General features: G+C 40.2%; 1 protein-coding gene across 1 annotated transcript; it reads left to right on the top strand.

Annotated features, from left to right (window-relative positions):
• Positions 1 to 1,978: 1,978 nt before the first annotated feature.
• Positions 1,979 to 14,627, top strand: LOC146630213 (uncharacterized). Its single transcript, XM_085356802.1, has 12 exons — positions 1,979 to 2,120; positions 5,561 to 5,723; positions 5,821 to 6,248; positions 9,288 to 9,489; positions 9,778 to 9,830; positions 10,104 to 10,254; positions 10,342 to 10,425; positions 10,533 to 10,607; positions 10,720 to 10,806; positions 11,164 to 11,241; positions 12,869 to 13,111; positions 13,535 to 14,627. Exons 1-12 carry the CDS (start codon positions 2,112 to 2,114, stop codon positions 14,317 to 14,319), a joined length of 2,358 nt encoding a protein of 785 aa, XP_085212928.1. The 5' UTR covers positions 1,979 to 2,111; the 3' UTR covers positions 14,320 to 14,627.
• Positions 14,628 to 16,208: the final 1,581 nt, after the last annotated feature.

Here is a 16,208-nt window from a genome sequence, read left to right as displayed (position 1 = left end):
ATTGTACAAGCTGTGACCAGCTGATCTGCTCCTCTTTGTAGATGTTCAACCAGATGTCAGCAGATGTTAGTGGATCTCAGCATCAGGGTTAGGGTTAGTTAATTCATATCAATGATACTCTGCTACACTTGATGTAACTTAACTCTGACCATGAAACCACGATCACTGTGCATCAATCAATCAATCAATCAATCAATCAATCAATCAATCAATCAATCAATCAATCAATCTTTATTTATAAAGCACTTTTCATACAAAAAATGTAGCACAAAGTGCTTTACATAGTTAAAAGCAGCCCACCCCACCCTCCAACTCACTCCCCACACTCTCATTAACAGTCACAGACACTGTTCTTTACATTAAACCCATCACAGTACAAAAAACTAACCTGTTTATCCTGCACTAACCTGCAGAGGATTTTCATGTAGCCTTAAATATCACAGTTAGTCTACCTCAGTTTGTTTGGCAGCATATTGCCCCATGTACAGACACAGTAAATGGTTTAGACACATGAAGACTTTAAGTTTTTAATTTCCCTACCTTTAAATGTAACTTCTTATCTTCCTCTCCTGTCCTGTCTCTCTTATCTTTCTCCACCTCTGAGTGAAATACCCTGTGAAATACAGCTGGACCTTTAGCTAGCAACACACTGCACACAAACAGTTAGTATGTTTGCTGATGTTTATTGACCTGATAGAAACACTGCATTTAAAATCACCTGACACTTAAAAAAAAGTCACTCCCTTTATGCTCCTCGTCTTCTGTAGTCCTAGCTACAGTAGATGCTGAAGTATTGCAACCACAAGAAACAAAACAAAACGAAAAACACATCATTTGTTGCATTTTCTTTAGTGAAATCTACAAAAAACACAAAAGATGGTAGTTTGAGAGGCATAAACGTGTTTTTGCACCAACACGCCCAAAGTCTGCTATCAGATTACAAATGAAATGCTAATGTTTTCAATGTTCTCTGATGAAGAAGATATGGGTGTATAGGATTTCTCAAATCTTTGTGTTCTGTTTTTATTTACATTTGACCCAGCATCCCAGCTTTTTAGGAATTGGGGGTCATAAAATATTATTGTCAAGTAGGAAAGCTTTTGGAAACAATCAGAAATATGGTTCGTCAGTGAACCAGGGAAAGGGTTTTACCTCACATATTTCAACAGGCTACATTTCAGTCTGCAAGTGTGCAGCAGGAAATAATAGTAATAAATTATCAGGAAAGAAGTAAATATGCATATTTGCATATCTATTTCACTTTCAGTGTGACTGCTTATGGTGATGGACAGGTTGATGAGATCAGGCAGGAGTTTCCATAGACTGTGATGTTTGCAGACAACATTGTGATCTATAATGAGTAGGGAGCAGAAGTGAAAGAGTTAAAAGGAAGGTTTTTAAGATGGTAATGAGACCTGCTATAATATACGGTTTGGAGACATTGACAAAAAAGCAGTAGGTGAAGCTGGTGGTGGCAGAGTTGAAGGTGCCCGAATTGTTACTGGGAGTGATGAGGATAGGCAGGATTAGACATCAGAGGGACAGCTCAGGCTGAGCGGTTTGGGGAAAAAGTTAGAGACGCAAGGATGGCATGCGCACAGGAGGGGATAGTGGATGCTGAAGATGGAGCTGCAGTCAGGAGGAATAAAAAGAAGGATGTGGTGAAGGGTTGGGGTATGTCGGATGTGACAGAGGAGGATGCTGGGGATAGGGTGAGATGGAGGCAGATGATCCGCTGTGGCGACCCCTAAAGGAAGCAGCCGGAAGAAGAATGAGAATAGGAAAGATGTCTGAAAAAGTGGAGGGCAGAAAATGGATATTTAATTTTGTCATCTGTCTGTAGAGATGCACACCTTGTAATCACGGGGAGGCAGTAATTCAGCGGCAGCAATTTCAGCGTCGAAGAAGAAGAGGAGGAGGCGGAGTAGAAGAAGAACCGCTGTTTAAAAGAAAAAAAGGAAAAAAGTGGTGGCGCAACACAGTTTAGCTAGCACAGAGTGCACGGTTAGTTCATGACAGCTGCTCCCATCCGGAATAACGCTTGTACTTAACCCCGTGTGTAGCCCTGTTTCTCCTATGACATCCTTCACAGTCGGCTCCGACCTCGCACTATGTTTGAGGTAACGTGACAGCGTAGCTGCTTTCAGGCTGTTACTGTGCAGCTGGCTGCAGTTTGCTGTAGCTGCTGTAGTTAACCAGTTAGGTAAATGCACGTCGTAAACAGGTTATCCTCGTAGGTCAGGGACACCGTATTACTTGAGAGTGCACCGGTGTGGACTTGATGCTAACCTTCTTACGTTCATGCACAGAACCAATTATGTCATTATAGCTTTAAAGCTAGCTGGTTAGCAAACGGTAATTGTTATTAAACAAGGCAGAGCTGCATTCATTACGATAGTACAATGACTTATACACTGCGACTGACTGATGGAGACGTGGAGGCATATATTCAGCGGCCAAGTGAAATAGTCAAGAATATTTTCCTGCAGGGGATAACGCAAGCAAACGAGACAAAACAAGTTTATTTTGAAAGGCTGTTCAGGTTGCTGACTCTTGGAACCCAAGAAAGGTCTAAACAGAACTTGCTGCTAAACTATTAAACAAAATCTAAATCTCTTGAAATGGATTGTTTTCATTTTACAATTGTATAAGAGAAATATTTTTACTTTTGTGAATTTAGAAACTTGAGAAAGCGTTTTTCTTTTCCCGGACACTAATATATAACTATCAGAATAAATCCAGGTTAATTTTTCAGACTGTGTTAGAAAATATTCTGCAGCACTTAAAACAGAAGTTTAACATTATCCTGCATGAATGCTTTATGGTAGGAAAGGTTATAATTTTACCAGGGTGGAATAATACAGACCACATTACATTTATGTGAGTTGGTCCGGGTCGTCGGGAATTATGTGTGTGCAGTCCACTTGGTAGCCTCATCAGCCTAAATTAATTGCGAAGGGGGGGGGGAGGCAATATTTGGAGCGTACAGTATTTAGGGGGGGGGGGGGTTACGTTGAAACTAACAGCAGATTCTTGAAGTCGTTCATACGTCCAGTTAAACGGGTCAGTTAAACTTTTTAGGCTGGGATACAAATCAATTCAAGTTCATGCTCGAGTTTATTTGGTAATTTTAATGCATATTTAATACGTTTCTTGACATTTTGTTGGTTGGTATGGTTGTTAAAGACATATAAACGTTAAATTAGTAAGGTAACTAGTTAAATGGGATTCACTGGTGGTTGTTTCGTTGATGATGGTTGGTTGATTTTAGGCCAGTTTTAACATGTTTCATAATATATCTGCTAAATGTACTCTAACATTGTCATATCGAGGCTGTGTGCTCATCATCTGTGTTCAAAAAACAAAAAGTGAACTTTTAGAGTTTATGTTTGAGGTGATTTCCTTTTCGTGGTGTGTGCGGTTACAGCCTGTGGCTCAGGTGTATTGTTTCTTTATATTATATAATTAATGCACAATTATATAATGTTTACATTACACAGTATTAGTACCAGTATATCAGTATTGCACTTAACGAGAAGTATACAAGAAGAGACATATTTCAGTTATGTTGTTACTGTTGATGTTGCATAATTTGTCCTACAGGGGGCACTCTGAAACGTCTATGTTGGTAACGTGTTTGGAACGGCAGCCATCAAAGCAGATCGAGTTATCCACGACTTGTTAGAACAATAAAACAAGATGGTTATGTTAGTAAGGACTCATAAATAACAAATCACAACATATAATCTCTGTGTTTCATCTGTCTGACAGAAAAAGCAGCTTTTATATCAGATTTTTAAAAGCACCAAATATCGGTTTCTGTATTGTTCTTAAAAATCTTATATCAGCCGGGCTCTAGAACATATTATATCAGATGTTTATTCAATTCAATACAAAATGTATTTGTATAGCACATTTAAAAACAACAGAGTTGACCAAAGTGTTTCATCGGTTAAAAACAAAAGAAAACAATAGAGAAACAAATACAGATAAATTAGAAACAAATACAGATAAATAAGAAAACAGTGAATTAACAATAAAAACATAAAACAGGCCTGATGGTACTCGTACTGAACTCGAATTAAAAGCCAAACTAAAAAAGTGAGTTTTAAGATGCATTTTAAATGACTGAATAGACTCTGAAGTACGAATCTCCTCTGGCAGATTATTCCAGAGTCTGGGTGCTGCTACTGCGAAGGCCCGATCTTCTCTATGCTTCAATCGAGACCTTGGTTGTGCTAAGAGCAACTGGATAGATGATCTCACTGCTCTTTTGGGGTCATACATGTTGAGGAGTTCGTTTAAATAACTAGGCGCCATATTATTTAAAACTTTAAAAGTAAGTAAAAGAATCTTAAAATCAATACGATATTTTACAGGGAGCCAGTGTAAATTTGCTAAAACTGGCGTATCAATTAGATGTTGTAAGAGTGGTAAGAGTTTTTTTTATTCTTGCCGTCATTAATCTAAGTAGTTTTACTTGTTTAACCTGAACTCTCGAGTCTAGGATGTAACGCCATATTATGTAATCACTTGACAAAATGCAATATCACTTACATTACAGTCATCTTCAAATGCTTCTGGGTATCCATTTGGGCAGATATTTTGAAGCATTACCTAAATTAAATTAACTTAACCTCATTTCAGTGGTCAGTTAGCCATAAAAGCAGATATAAGGTCAGTTATGAAATTTGATAAAAGCTGCTCAAAATGTTCGCTGACTTTTTAATCTAGGTTTGTTTGAGTGTCATCGCTCTCTCTTCTAATGTTTGCATTGAAGAGCCTGTTACAAAATGGGGCAGCACGGTGGTTAGCACTGTTGCCGCACAGCAAGAAGGTCCTGAGTTCAATTCCACCATCAGGCCGGGGTCCTTCTGTGTGGAGTTTGCATGTTCTCCCCGTGTTTGCGTGGGTTCCCTCCGGGTACTCCGGCTTCCTCCCACCGTCCAAAGACATGCAGCTTGTGGGGATAGGTTAATTGATTAATACAAATTGCCCATAGAATGTGAATGTGAGTGCGAATGGTTGTCTGTCTCTGTGTGTTAGCCCTGCAACAGACTGGCAACCTGTACAGGGTGTACCCCGCTTCTCGCCCTATGACAGCTGGGATAGGCTCCAGCACCCCCCGCGACCCTGAAAAGGAATGGATGGATATTACAAAATGTATAAGTTGCACTTTATTGATGAAAGTATAAAGTTGTTATCTGTTTTATAATTGACCAAAATGGATGTTTAACTGCTGTATTATGTCAAGTAAAAGTATTCAAAATGATTAAGTTATTGTAAATGGCCTGTATTTGTATAGCGCTTTACTAGTCCCTAAGGACCCCAAAGCGCTTTACACAACCAGTCATCCACCCATTCACACACACATTCACACACTGGTTTGTGGCAAGCTACATTGTAGCCACAGCCACCCTGGGGTGCACTGACAGAGGCGTAATATAAAAATAAACAGTAACTTCTGATGGCTTTATATAGCAGCTCTTTTTTCTTGTGTGAAACTTGAGCTGTTGTAGAGTAGATGACGTGTTTTTCCTTCTGTTTGATATCTTAATAGGATCCTGAACTTCAAGATCCTTTATCACTGAGTCTGAATGAAAACTGCAGTGACCAGTCTTCCCCCAAAAAAGCACCAGCAAGCCCCGACTACACCTGTGAGATTCCAGAGATCCGAGTAATCATCAAAGAGGAAGAGGATGGCTGGACTGTGAGTGAGAATAGTGAGTGGAGAATCTTGAATTATAGCTTCTCTTCACTACATGATACACACATTGTTGCTCTTTGTGATTTTTCACCTTTTTTATATATTAAACGCAGATGAGAGCCTCAGCTCAGAGAGAGAAAAAGAGGATGCTTCTGTAGACGGCTGCCTTCCCCACCAGAAAGCGAGTGGCGTGGAGAGCTCTGCTTCATATGGCGTAAAGAAACCCCAGAGAGGATGTGCAGCGGAGAAACGGTTTGAGAAGCCTTGCCCTGCCACAGAGAGCCTGCAGAGACACAAGCTCGCGAGCTCCGATGAGAAACCGCAGATTTCCTGCAAATGTGGGAAGGCATCAGGAAACGTGACTGTACATCAGTGCAATAACACAGGAGAGAATCCCCTCTCCTGTCCAGGACGGGACATGACCCCCGGTCACAAAAGGAACGTGAAATCCCATCAGGAGCGCTGGGACCGAGACCAGAGAGCATCTTTACACACAGAAGAAGAGCTACAGCAGACCGAAACGTCAGCACCTTGCCAAACTGTATGTTGTTTTAGATTTTGTAGATATTATGAAAAGATCAACACATGAAGTTTTCATTGTTTCTTTTTTTTAGTCATCTAGCTTACTAAATTTTATTTATGTGTTATTCGTGAATGCATTTATAATGTTCCAGTCGGCCTCGTGCAGGAAGGTGTACATGTTTGTTCTTAAAGATCGGGTCTTAAAACTCATGTGACCATTAAAACTCATCCCTCGTGTTCATGCTGCCCATTAAAAGATCACATTCTGTTGTTTTTGAATATGAGTACAGAATCAGTCCTTGTGCTGTGCGTCTCAAATCAGTTTAGATCTCACAGGTTTAGATCTGACAATCTGCTAGACACGATCACATGGTGACAGTCAGGAGTAAAAACTCCCTTTTAACTGGAAGAAATCTATATTTTGATATTTTACGTTTTTGACTGCAGTGGAGGGACGATGATAAGATGAGGACTTCGTAACATTGCTTACATTATAAACACTTTAGGAAGGGATGTTTTTGTGTGGCGCATACTAAAGGAATGACATGTTGTTTTAAGACTGACTCAAAGAATGTAGCTTTTAATTTTCCCCTACCAAGAGTGGTCCAGCTCTGCTGTGTTAAGTACAAGAAAATGTTGCTAGAAGAAATCCTCAGTGTTTTCTTCAGTTTTAATTCTCTCGTGCCCTTTTTTTAAACTCTGTAAGTCAGGGGCGTCAAACTCAAATACACAGTGGGCCAAAATTCAAAACTGGAACAAAGTCGCGGGCTAACGTTAATATTTATTGAAATATATTTATTCCTCCAGATATAAGAATGAATCTTTTCTTATGGACTCAAACACATTTTGCTAAAAAACTGAATATGGAACAAGCAAAGCTTAATTCTAAACAATATATATATTAGCTATATAATACCAGTAGGCCAGCTCTAATAGTAATTTGGTGTGGCTTCGCGGGCCAAATGTAATTAGGCTACGGGCCAAATTTGGCCCGCGGGCCAGAGTTTGACACCTATGCTGTAAGTGATTGCTTCTTAATGTCACGGTGTAGTGCTGCTCTGTTGGAAGCTGTATAAAAACAAAGTGAATTTTGAATTTCCCACTATTTTTCAGACCTTGTTTTTTTTACCTTTTTTCCCCTTAAAATTTAGAAATAAAATGCTTATTTGTCCTAAGTTTTGACTGCATGACTTGGAAGTTCCCCAGTGTGAGACTGCTTTTTATAGTTTTTAACTTTTGAAACTAAAATTGGATCTTTTGGGTTAGATGGGAGAAAACAGCAGTGATAAGTGTGGTTAGTTGTATAAATAAGACATGCATTTTGTTATATTTAAATTAGTGGTAATGCTGGAAAATCTGTGCACTTATATTCTTCTTGCTATGTTTTGTACGTTGGGATATTAACTCCCACCTCTTACATGCAGTATTGTCACTGCACTGTGTGTAAATACAGAGAACACTTTCCTTTTATTCCAAAACCCAGCTCACGCTGACGTAACACGCTCATAAATCTGGCCCTTTGGGTTCAAAATACTAATGATGACTTTCCACGAATATGCAGCTACTCTCTAAGAGGCTTCATTAATCTTGGCGTTTTTGCAGTTGAATGTTTGATGGCTCCAATTTGAAATGTCACATGCGTTAGGGCAGAGGATGAGAATAGGAAGTTGTTTTTGTGTGAGGCCCTTTGTTTCAGTCGGTCCAGTGAGGTCCGGTGTTTTTGGACAGTGACACATTCTTTGCAGTTTTGCCTTTGGATTTGAAATCAAGCATTCAATATGTGATTGAAGTGCAGAGTTTTAGCTTTAATTCAAGAAGTTTAACAAAATTATGTCTTTAACTTTAAGAAATGCAGGATTAAAATCATTTGACAAACTAACATAATCCTAAATTTAATGGTTGTTTTTAATACTTGGATAACAAATCTTTGCAGTCATGACTGCCTGAAGTCTGGCAGCCACGGACATCACCAAATGCTGTGTTTCCTCCTTGAGAGGCTCTGCTTGGCCTTTACTGCAGACACCTACGGGTGTTGGTTGTTTGTAGGTCTCTTTGTTTCAATCTGGTCATTGAGGAATGTTTCATTTATTTGCATTGAGAAACATTTGGGTTGCTTTTGCACTTTGCTTTGAGTATTAATGATTTACACCGTAAAGCACTGTTCAGTCAGTTTTGCAGCATGTGGGTGAATCTGAGCAGACAGTGTAGCCCTGCACACATCACAATTCATCCTGCCCCTTCTATCAGCGGTCACATTATCAGTAATCACCTGCTTACATTGGTTAATGCCATAATATTGTCTCATAATATTGTCTCCACCATCATCATTGTTTGATAGATGATGTGGTATGCTTCAGATCATGAGCTGCTTCTCTCTTCCATACTTTTCTCTTCCTATCATTCTGGTACCAGTTGAGCTAAGTTTCACTCAAAGCTTTTTTTTCGGAACTGTGGAGACTCATTTTGATGTTTTCTGGCTGATTTCGTCTTCCTGTTCGTGAGTGTAAGCAGTGGTTTGCACCTTTCTGTAAACCCTCTGCACTGCATTCATGTAGGCAGAAGCTGTTTGCCTTAACCAAGGAAAGGATTCGTTTCATAAGTGTATCTACCAGGAGGCTGAGGCGTAGCGCTGGCCATTGCCAGCATTTTTTTCCCCTTTTGGACTCAAATAAAAGGATAGCAAATACAAATTCAACAATGATAAACAACTCCAGAAACTTTATCTGCCTAATTTGTCATGGAATAACAACATAATGGACCTTTTGCTCTTAGATTCTGACAATGGGAAACAATGTATAAAATTGGATGGCTATAATTTCTACATGGTTAATGCAATGCTTTGGTTTAAACCCCCTGAATTAAAGCTGCAGGTCTGTACTTCAGTCTTGATTGTTTCAGTTGAAATCCACCAGTAGTGGTGTAACGAGTAAACATGACAAAAACTGTTTCATTGTCCAGAACCTGCAGATAACTTTGTCATTCAGTAGCTTCTTCGCTTCCTTGTGACAGATGTGCTCTGACGTCGTGAATTCCTTTTAGCTCTGTTTTCTGTTTTTAGAATTCTCCTAAACGTGAGCACCCAAAGTCACGCGGGCTCAAGATGGCATCTGAAAACTTAAACGATCAAACGCTACATTTGACTGTAAGACTGCATGCAGGGGAGGAGGAGGAGGAGGTGGGCGAGGAAGAAGAAGAGGAACAAGATGAAGAGATTGGAGGATTAATCAACTCTGATGGAGAAGTGGTTGAATGGGATTCTGGTGAGTTATCAGCACCGCGGGTTTAATAAAAACCCACGACTTCTGCAAACAATACTCATTTATTTACACAAGGGTCCTTCCTTGATTCTGTTTCTCATGTGAATTTGTAAGCTTATTGGCTAAAGAATATCTTAAATAACAGAAGAAATGCATTAATAATCTTTCCCAGATACTCACAGCACTCATAGTTTGCATTTAGTTTATCACTACATTGACATTCCTTCTTTGTCTGGATTGCAGACTGTCAGTTTTTTCTTTAACCTAAGGTAACTGTTTTGATTTTTACAGCAGGCAGCTCTGACCGAGGCTCTGATTGCTCAGCAGGTCCTCCGCCTAGCAAGGTAATTCATTTTAACACAGTTTATCAGTTTAATGTCTAAGATTGGGTAATTACTGCATCTCAGTCACCACGGGAGTGCTTAGTCTTGTAGTGTCGACTGTTGGTGTCATAAATCAAATCAAAATTGCTCATTTGCATCTGCAGCACCACTCTTTGCCTCCTGCCCTACACACACCTACTGCCACTGAATAGTTGGGATGTTGTACATACAGTAGTTTAAAAACTGACTTTACAGGTGGGCTTCTGATGTTTTTTAATGATTGTGATCATGCAGGAGTCTCAGCTGCGAGGCCAAAGCCAGAGAGACAGCAGCAGCCCGACGCTCATCATGGAGGTTGTTTCTGTGGGGGAAGATGAAGAAAGGGAGGACGCAGAGGAAAAAACAATAGGGGCAAAGATGAATGCTGCCTCCCCCTCATACTGTGGTAAACACAAGTGAAGGAAAACCAAAAAACTGTTAAATAATCATCACATTTGGTCCTGAGGTTATTTTGTTTTGCACTTGTTAGCAGAAAAAAGACCAAGAAGAACTAAAAAGGTTCCAGTAGTGTATGTGGAGAACTCAGACACAGAGCTAGATGTTCCTGCAAATGCTGGTGAGTGACATGAAGTAAAAAGGTAGCACTCGTGGCACATTCAGAAGAGATGGAAGGAGACCATCAGTGTAATAGATTTCTTTTCCGCTTTTTTCTTCATCCGAAAGCAAAACGAAGAGGCAGAAGAAAGATTTCTCGAAGTCCACTGTTGCCAGCTGAAGACTCAGAGGCAGATGCAGGAGGTCAGTGAGTGATTCTTGTGTTTTCTACTGCAGCTTAACGTATGTTAACTACTCTGAAGTTACGTTATTATGACTTCATAAGTCATAATTAGTCTTTTTCTTTATCTTAAAGTATCACAACGTACCCGAAGAAAGAGAAATTTGCATGCAGCAGCAGAACCGGAAGAATTAAACTCAAAAAATACCCGCCGTGCTGCTGGTAAGAAAAGAAAAAAATAAGCCTGACTCTTGAATATTACGTCCAAACTTCAGATATTTGCTTATATGCTGTGATTCCTATAATTTATCATCCTTATCTTTATAATCTCTTCTGCTATTTGCACATTCTTTACTGTAAATTCCTAAGTTAATTTGTAAATTTTTGTAGTAAACTGTAAATTGTAAATATTGTAAAACTTTTCTTCTGTCATTTAATGGTCGGGCATTGTACAGCTACAAGCATTTCACCCCCATGTCATACTGTGTATGGTTGTGTGTGTGTGACAAATAAAGTTTGAATTTGAATTTGAATTATATGCTGTGATTCTTAAAATCTATGACTTAATTTTTTCAACAGCAAAGCGACCGTATAGACAAAGGAAAGATACCAAAACATCTGGTGAAGCAGAAGGAGAGAACATGGCTGTTTCACCAGGTAAGAAATAATAAAATTACCTAATCAGTGAATAACCAGCTCAGTGTTCAGCTGAGGTACTAAAATGGTGTTTTCTGAAAACCCAGAAAAGCTTTTCTGGTTCAATGCTCATTTAAAAAAAGACCGAGGAAAAGTGGAAAAATTTTTGTGGTCAGGCAAATTGAAATATGAAGTTCTTTTGGAAAATATAGATGCCACGTCCTTTGGACTAAGGGAAAGGGACCAGGCAGCTTGTTATCAGCTCTCAGTTTTAAAGCCTGCTGTGATGCTATGTGGCTGCATTAGTACCTGTTGAATTGTCAGTTTGTGCATCTGGAAGGGCACCATCAGTGCTGAAAGGTATAAACAGGCTTTAGAGCAAATTACGCTCCCATCCAGAAATCGTTTTGAGGGAAGGCCTTGCATATTTCACCTCAGGTCACACATGCTCCCAGACTCTGTTAAAAGAAGAGAGAATGATACACAGTGGGAAAAACAGCCCTGTTTCCCACTGTATCATTTCAAGAAATATGTTTCTTGACATGATACGTTTCCTTAGTTCGAGACATTTGATATGTTTTCTAGGGCTGTTCGATATAACGATATATATCGGCTGACAATATAAAAACATCTAACGTTTCATTTTACGCTATTGTTTGTTTCGTGGTGTCAAAATAAACCGTTTACAGCAATATTTTTTCATCTTTTTGATGGTCACTGTAGTGGCTATATTAATTAAGTTCTCTCTTTCTCTTATACTTAATATAACCACACTACGGACGGACAAGCGCCTGTTTTTATGCGTTGTGGTTAGCAACAACAATGGTAAAACCATCGTATGTCCGCTTGTTTATTTTCCACATAAACCTTTCACAATAAAGCTCAAGATCCTGTTGAGACTTTTCAAAATAAACTGAATCACGTGAAAAAGCAGATTTTTTACGGATGAGAAGTAAAAAAGAGCCGCCAGGTGTTAAAAAATAAACCTTAGATTCAAACGTTAGAACAGGCTTTCCCCCGCAGCACGCCGTGTAATAAATACACGTCGTGTAATAAATCCCAGTCGATCAGGAGCTTGTGAAATACTCAGTCTGGCACCAGCAACCATGCCACATTCAAAATCACTTAAATGACCTTTCTTCCCCATTCTGATGCTTGGTTTAAGCTTCAGCAAGGCTTCTTGATGATGTCTACATGCTTAAATGCATTGAGTTGTTGCCATGTGATTGGCTGATTAAATATTTGCATTAAGGAGCAGTTGAACAGATGTATCAAACAAAGATTCTGGCAAGTGTATAGAGTATAAGCTTTCTAATGATAATTTCAGTGTAAACAGTTTGGAAGCATTTAAAGACAGAATATTATCTGAACATGTCTTCAACATGCAACAGAAACAGGCCTTTAGAGTCTCTACTCTTTCTTTATATGCATAATGAGTGTAGGGGTAATGAGATCTGTATATAAATATCTTCGGGCCAAAATGTTGCTGCTTCTGTTTTTCATTCCTGTAGGTGTCAGATATGTAGGATTGGTTTGACTTTGAACAGATCGTTTTGAAGAAGACTTCAGTTTGTGAGCTACACGTCATGTTTGAGCTTTAAAATAGAAGCCTCACCTTGTAATTTCCTCTTGTTTTCCATCTCCATAGACAAGAAGCGCCCTGGCAGAAAGATGATCTGTGTACCAATTGAAATACCTCCTGAGCTCCTGAAGAAACCCAAAGAAAAAATGGAGTACCACTGCTCAGTGTGTGGCAAAGAATTCCCACATGCCTACAAACTAGAGCGACATGAGCTGATCCACACAGGAGAGAAACCGTACTGCTGCTCCATCTGTGGCCGTGGTTTTAACCAGAAGGGAAATCTCAAAACGCACTACAAAGTCCACTTAGGTGAGAGCTGCTAACAACGCAAATATAATACTTGACAAGCCAGAAGCATTGCATTGCACTGTTGCAATACAATGGTGGCATCTTTCACTACTTTTAACATTGGCACTGTGTTTTATTTGCTCCAAATGCATTTTTATCTTGGAACTGAAGATGCATGATTTATAGTTTTTCAGAGCAGCATTTGCCATTTATACTGCTGATAGATTTGTCTTGGTCATTAACTAGGAAAATTGTAATGATTAGTATATAATAATTAACCAATTTAAGTTTTGATCTCCTACCTGTTAATCCTATGACCTGAGTTATTTGCACTTTTACCCCAATGTAAAAGTGAGGTAAGCCTAAACTTCTATGAACTGCAGAGGTTGTTATACCTCAAAGCAAAAGAGTAAAACATGGTTTGAATCTTCCACTTCTCTGTAGGTCGTAAGGGTGCTGTGGATTTTGATGATGAGGTGAATCCCATAGCGTCAGAACTCTCTGAATATTTAAAATCCCTGCCTGGCGAGTCCAGGATTCGATCATCCCTCCGTTGCCTGGAATGTGGAAAAGACTGTGACAGTCATTCAGCTTTGCAAGCACACCACATCACTTCACACACTCAGACAGCCTCTGAATCAGGCCCCATCAAGCCCGGCGCACCACCTCTTCTCTTCTGCCGCCGCTGTGGCATTCAGTTTAGTGAAAAAGAAAAGCTGGAAGAACACATGAAGACCCACATCAAGGAGAAGCCCTACTCCTGTCCCGACTGTGGCAAGAGGTTCATTAACGAGAGTTACATTCAAATCCATCAGCGCATCCATACTGGGGAGAAACCGTTCCTCTGCTCTCAGTGCGGCAAAGGATTCCATACTGCCTCCTCCCTCAAGCTGCATGAAATGCAGCACTCCGGGGAGAGACCGTTTGCATGTTCCATTTGTGGGAAGACATTTCGGATTAACTCTTACCTAACAGCGCATTACCAGACCCACATTAAAGACAGGCCATTCATTTGTAGCATTTGTGGAAAAGGCTACTCCAGAGCAGAGGAATTGAAGGTGCACCACAGACTTCATACCGGAGAGAGACCCTACGAGTGCGGGGATTGTGGGAAGAGTTTCATTTATCGTCAGGGCCTTCGGCAGCATCAACGCACACATGCTGGAAGACGCATCGGGCCAACCAGACAGCTTGGTAGACCAAAACAGCAGGCCAGGCTTGACATCTAACACTTAATCTATCGATGAATTTTTGTTGTTAACCGTGTTTGAAAGTATTGCAGTAAATTGTGTTTTTCTTCCTTCCATTCCTCACAGCTGCAGAAAAGATGATTACTGTGTCTAAAAAATGTACACCACAGACTTCCTGTGGGTTGCCAAGAGTTTGACAGTTTGTTGTGTGGTTTTTCTTCTATCCATGTTTTCTAATTATGTTTTTATTTACCACCACTTGTAGCTCATCTGTATAAATTTGAGTGCCTTTGTAACCTGCATGCCAAATACTAATTAATGTTTAAAAAAAGATCATGCACTATATCCTTGATATTTTAAAATCCATGTTGATGGAATACAGACATTTTTAAGAAACAGAGATTGTTTGTTTTCTGTATTTGATATGGCATCTTCATATCAGGCTACAGGCCGAATTAGACAGATGGTTTCTCTCAAAAGCTCCACCAGCCAGGGTGCCGGTTTGGCTCAGTGGGTGAGCCAGGGATGAGTTAACAGTAGGGATGGGTACCGGTGTCCGGTGCCATGATGGCACCGGTTCTGACATAAACGGTAGTAACCAGACCGAAAAGCAGCGCGCATTTCGGTGCGCTTTTTCGGTGCTTTTTTTCCCTGAGCTGTGATACACTTCTAGCCAATCATTTTACGTTTCCAAGGATAGTAGGCGGGTCCAGGTACTTTCGTTCTTTTAGAGCAGAGCTACAGATTAAAAATGCCCACGGCGAAGCGGTCAAAGGTCTGGCTGTACTTCACAGCAAAATATGCAAACTCAGCAGCAACAAGTGCTTTAAGCTGATACTGTCAAAGGAGGTAACACCTCGAATCCGATGAAACACATGGCGACGCATAGCGTTTTTTTAAAAGCCGAGAAATGCGCCGTATTTGATAGCTTGCTGCGAGACCTCACACCGAGCGCATCTACTGCGGGTGTGGTGCCTGTTATCGGACCCAGATTTAGCAGCATCCCCCAAAAACACGAAGAGGAGAGTCCTGGCCCCTAGCCCTGCCAGTGTAGCAGATGTGATGAGGATGATGATGCAGCAGCAGCCGTGCTTCTCTGCGTGAGTAGCTTAATGTTGTTTGTGTGTAATTTACGTTGAGTAGGCTAACCACGTTATTACATTAATGCAGGTAGTGAACTAGCAAATCTCATCATAGCTACATGCGGCTGTCTTCTTGTTTGATGGCAGATACTCCCTTCACCCTGGCCAAAAAGGCTAAAATGACCAAAGAAAAAGTGGGAAACGGCTAAACATGAGAGGTTTTTGGACAAAGTTTGTGTTTTTTCCATTGTTTAAGCACTGCTTCCAGCCAAGAGTGATACCATATATGCCCCATAGCTGCAGAAAAGGCTAACATTGTTATCTTTTTACAAAAAACCAGCTGAACATGAGAGGTTTTTGGACCAATTTTGTGTTCTCCATTCTTTAAGCACCGGTTTGAGCACCGGCACCGTTTCAAAAGTACCGATTTGGCACCGGTATCGGATAAAACCTAAACGATACCCATCCCTAGTTAACAGAAGCTATGACTCATTAAACTTGGCAATATTTTCCCAGTCTTCTATTGTCCAACTTTGGGAAGCCTCTTTGGACTGTAGTCTCAGTTCCTGCTCTCAGCTGGCAGGACTGGCACTCATTGTGGTCTTCTGCTTCTGTAGCCCTTGTGCGTCAAGGTTCGGGGATGCTCTTCTGCATACCTTGGTTGTAATTTGTGGTTATTTTAATTACTGTTGCCTTCCCACCAGCTTGAATCAGTATGACCATTCTCCTCTGAGCTTTGACATCAACACAATAGTTTCAGTCAGAGAACTGCTGGTCACTGAATATTTTCTCTTTAGTTGACCATTCTTTGTAAACCCTAGAGATGGCTGTTTGGGAAATCACAGT

The sequence above is a fragment of the Diplotaxodon limnothrissa genome, linkage group LG6 (genome assembly GCF_057381915.1).
Source record: "Diplotaxodon limnothrissa isolate DT_005_m linkage group LG6, D_limnothrissa_male_GT1.1, whole genome shotgun sequence".
NCBI classification, from domain to species: Eukaryota; Metazoa; Chordata; class Actinopteri; order Cichliformes; family Cichlidae; genus Diplotaxodon; species Diplotaxodon limnothrissa.
The sequence above is the reverse complement of the archived record's forward strand: the minus strand, read 5'-3'. Positions and strand labels throughout refer to the sequence as shown.

Bases quoted from the DNA above. Each gene is read 5' to 3' on its own strand.
- LOC146630213 (XM_085356802.1), top strand. The intron at 6,249-9,287 runs GTATGTTGTTTT...TTCTGTTTTTAG, and splicing joins CGTCAGCACCTTGCCAAACT to AATTCTCCTAAACGTGAGCA. The intron at 10,426-10,532 runs GTGAGTGACATG...TTCATCCGAAAG, and splicing joins AGATGTTCCTGCAAATGCTG to CAAAACGAAGAGGCAGAAGA.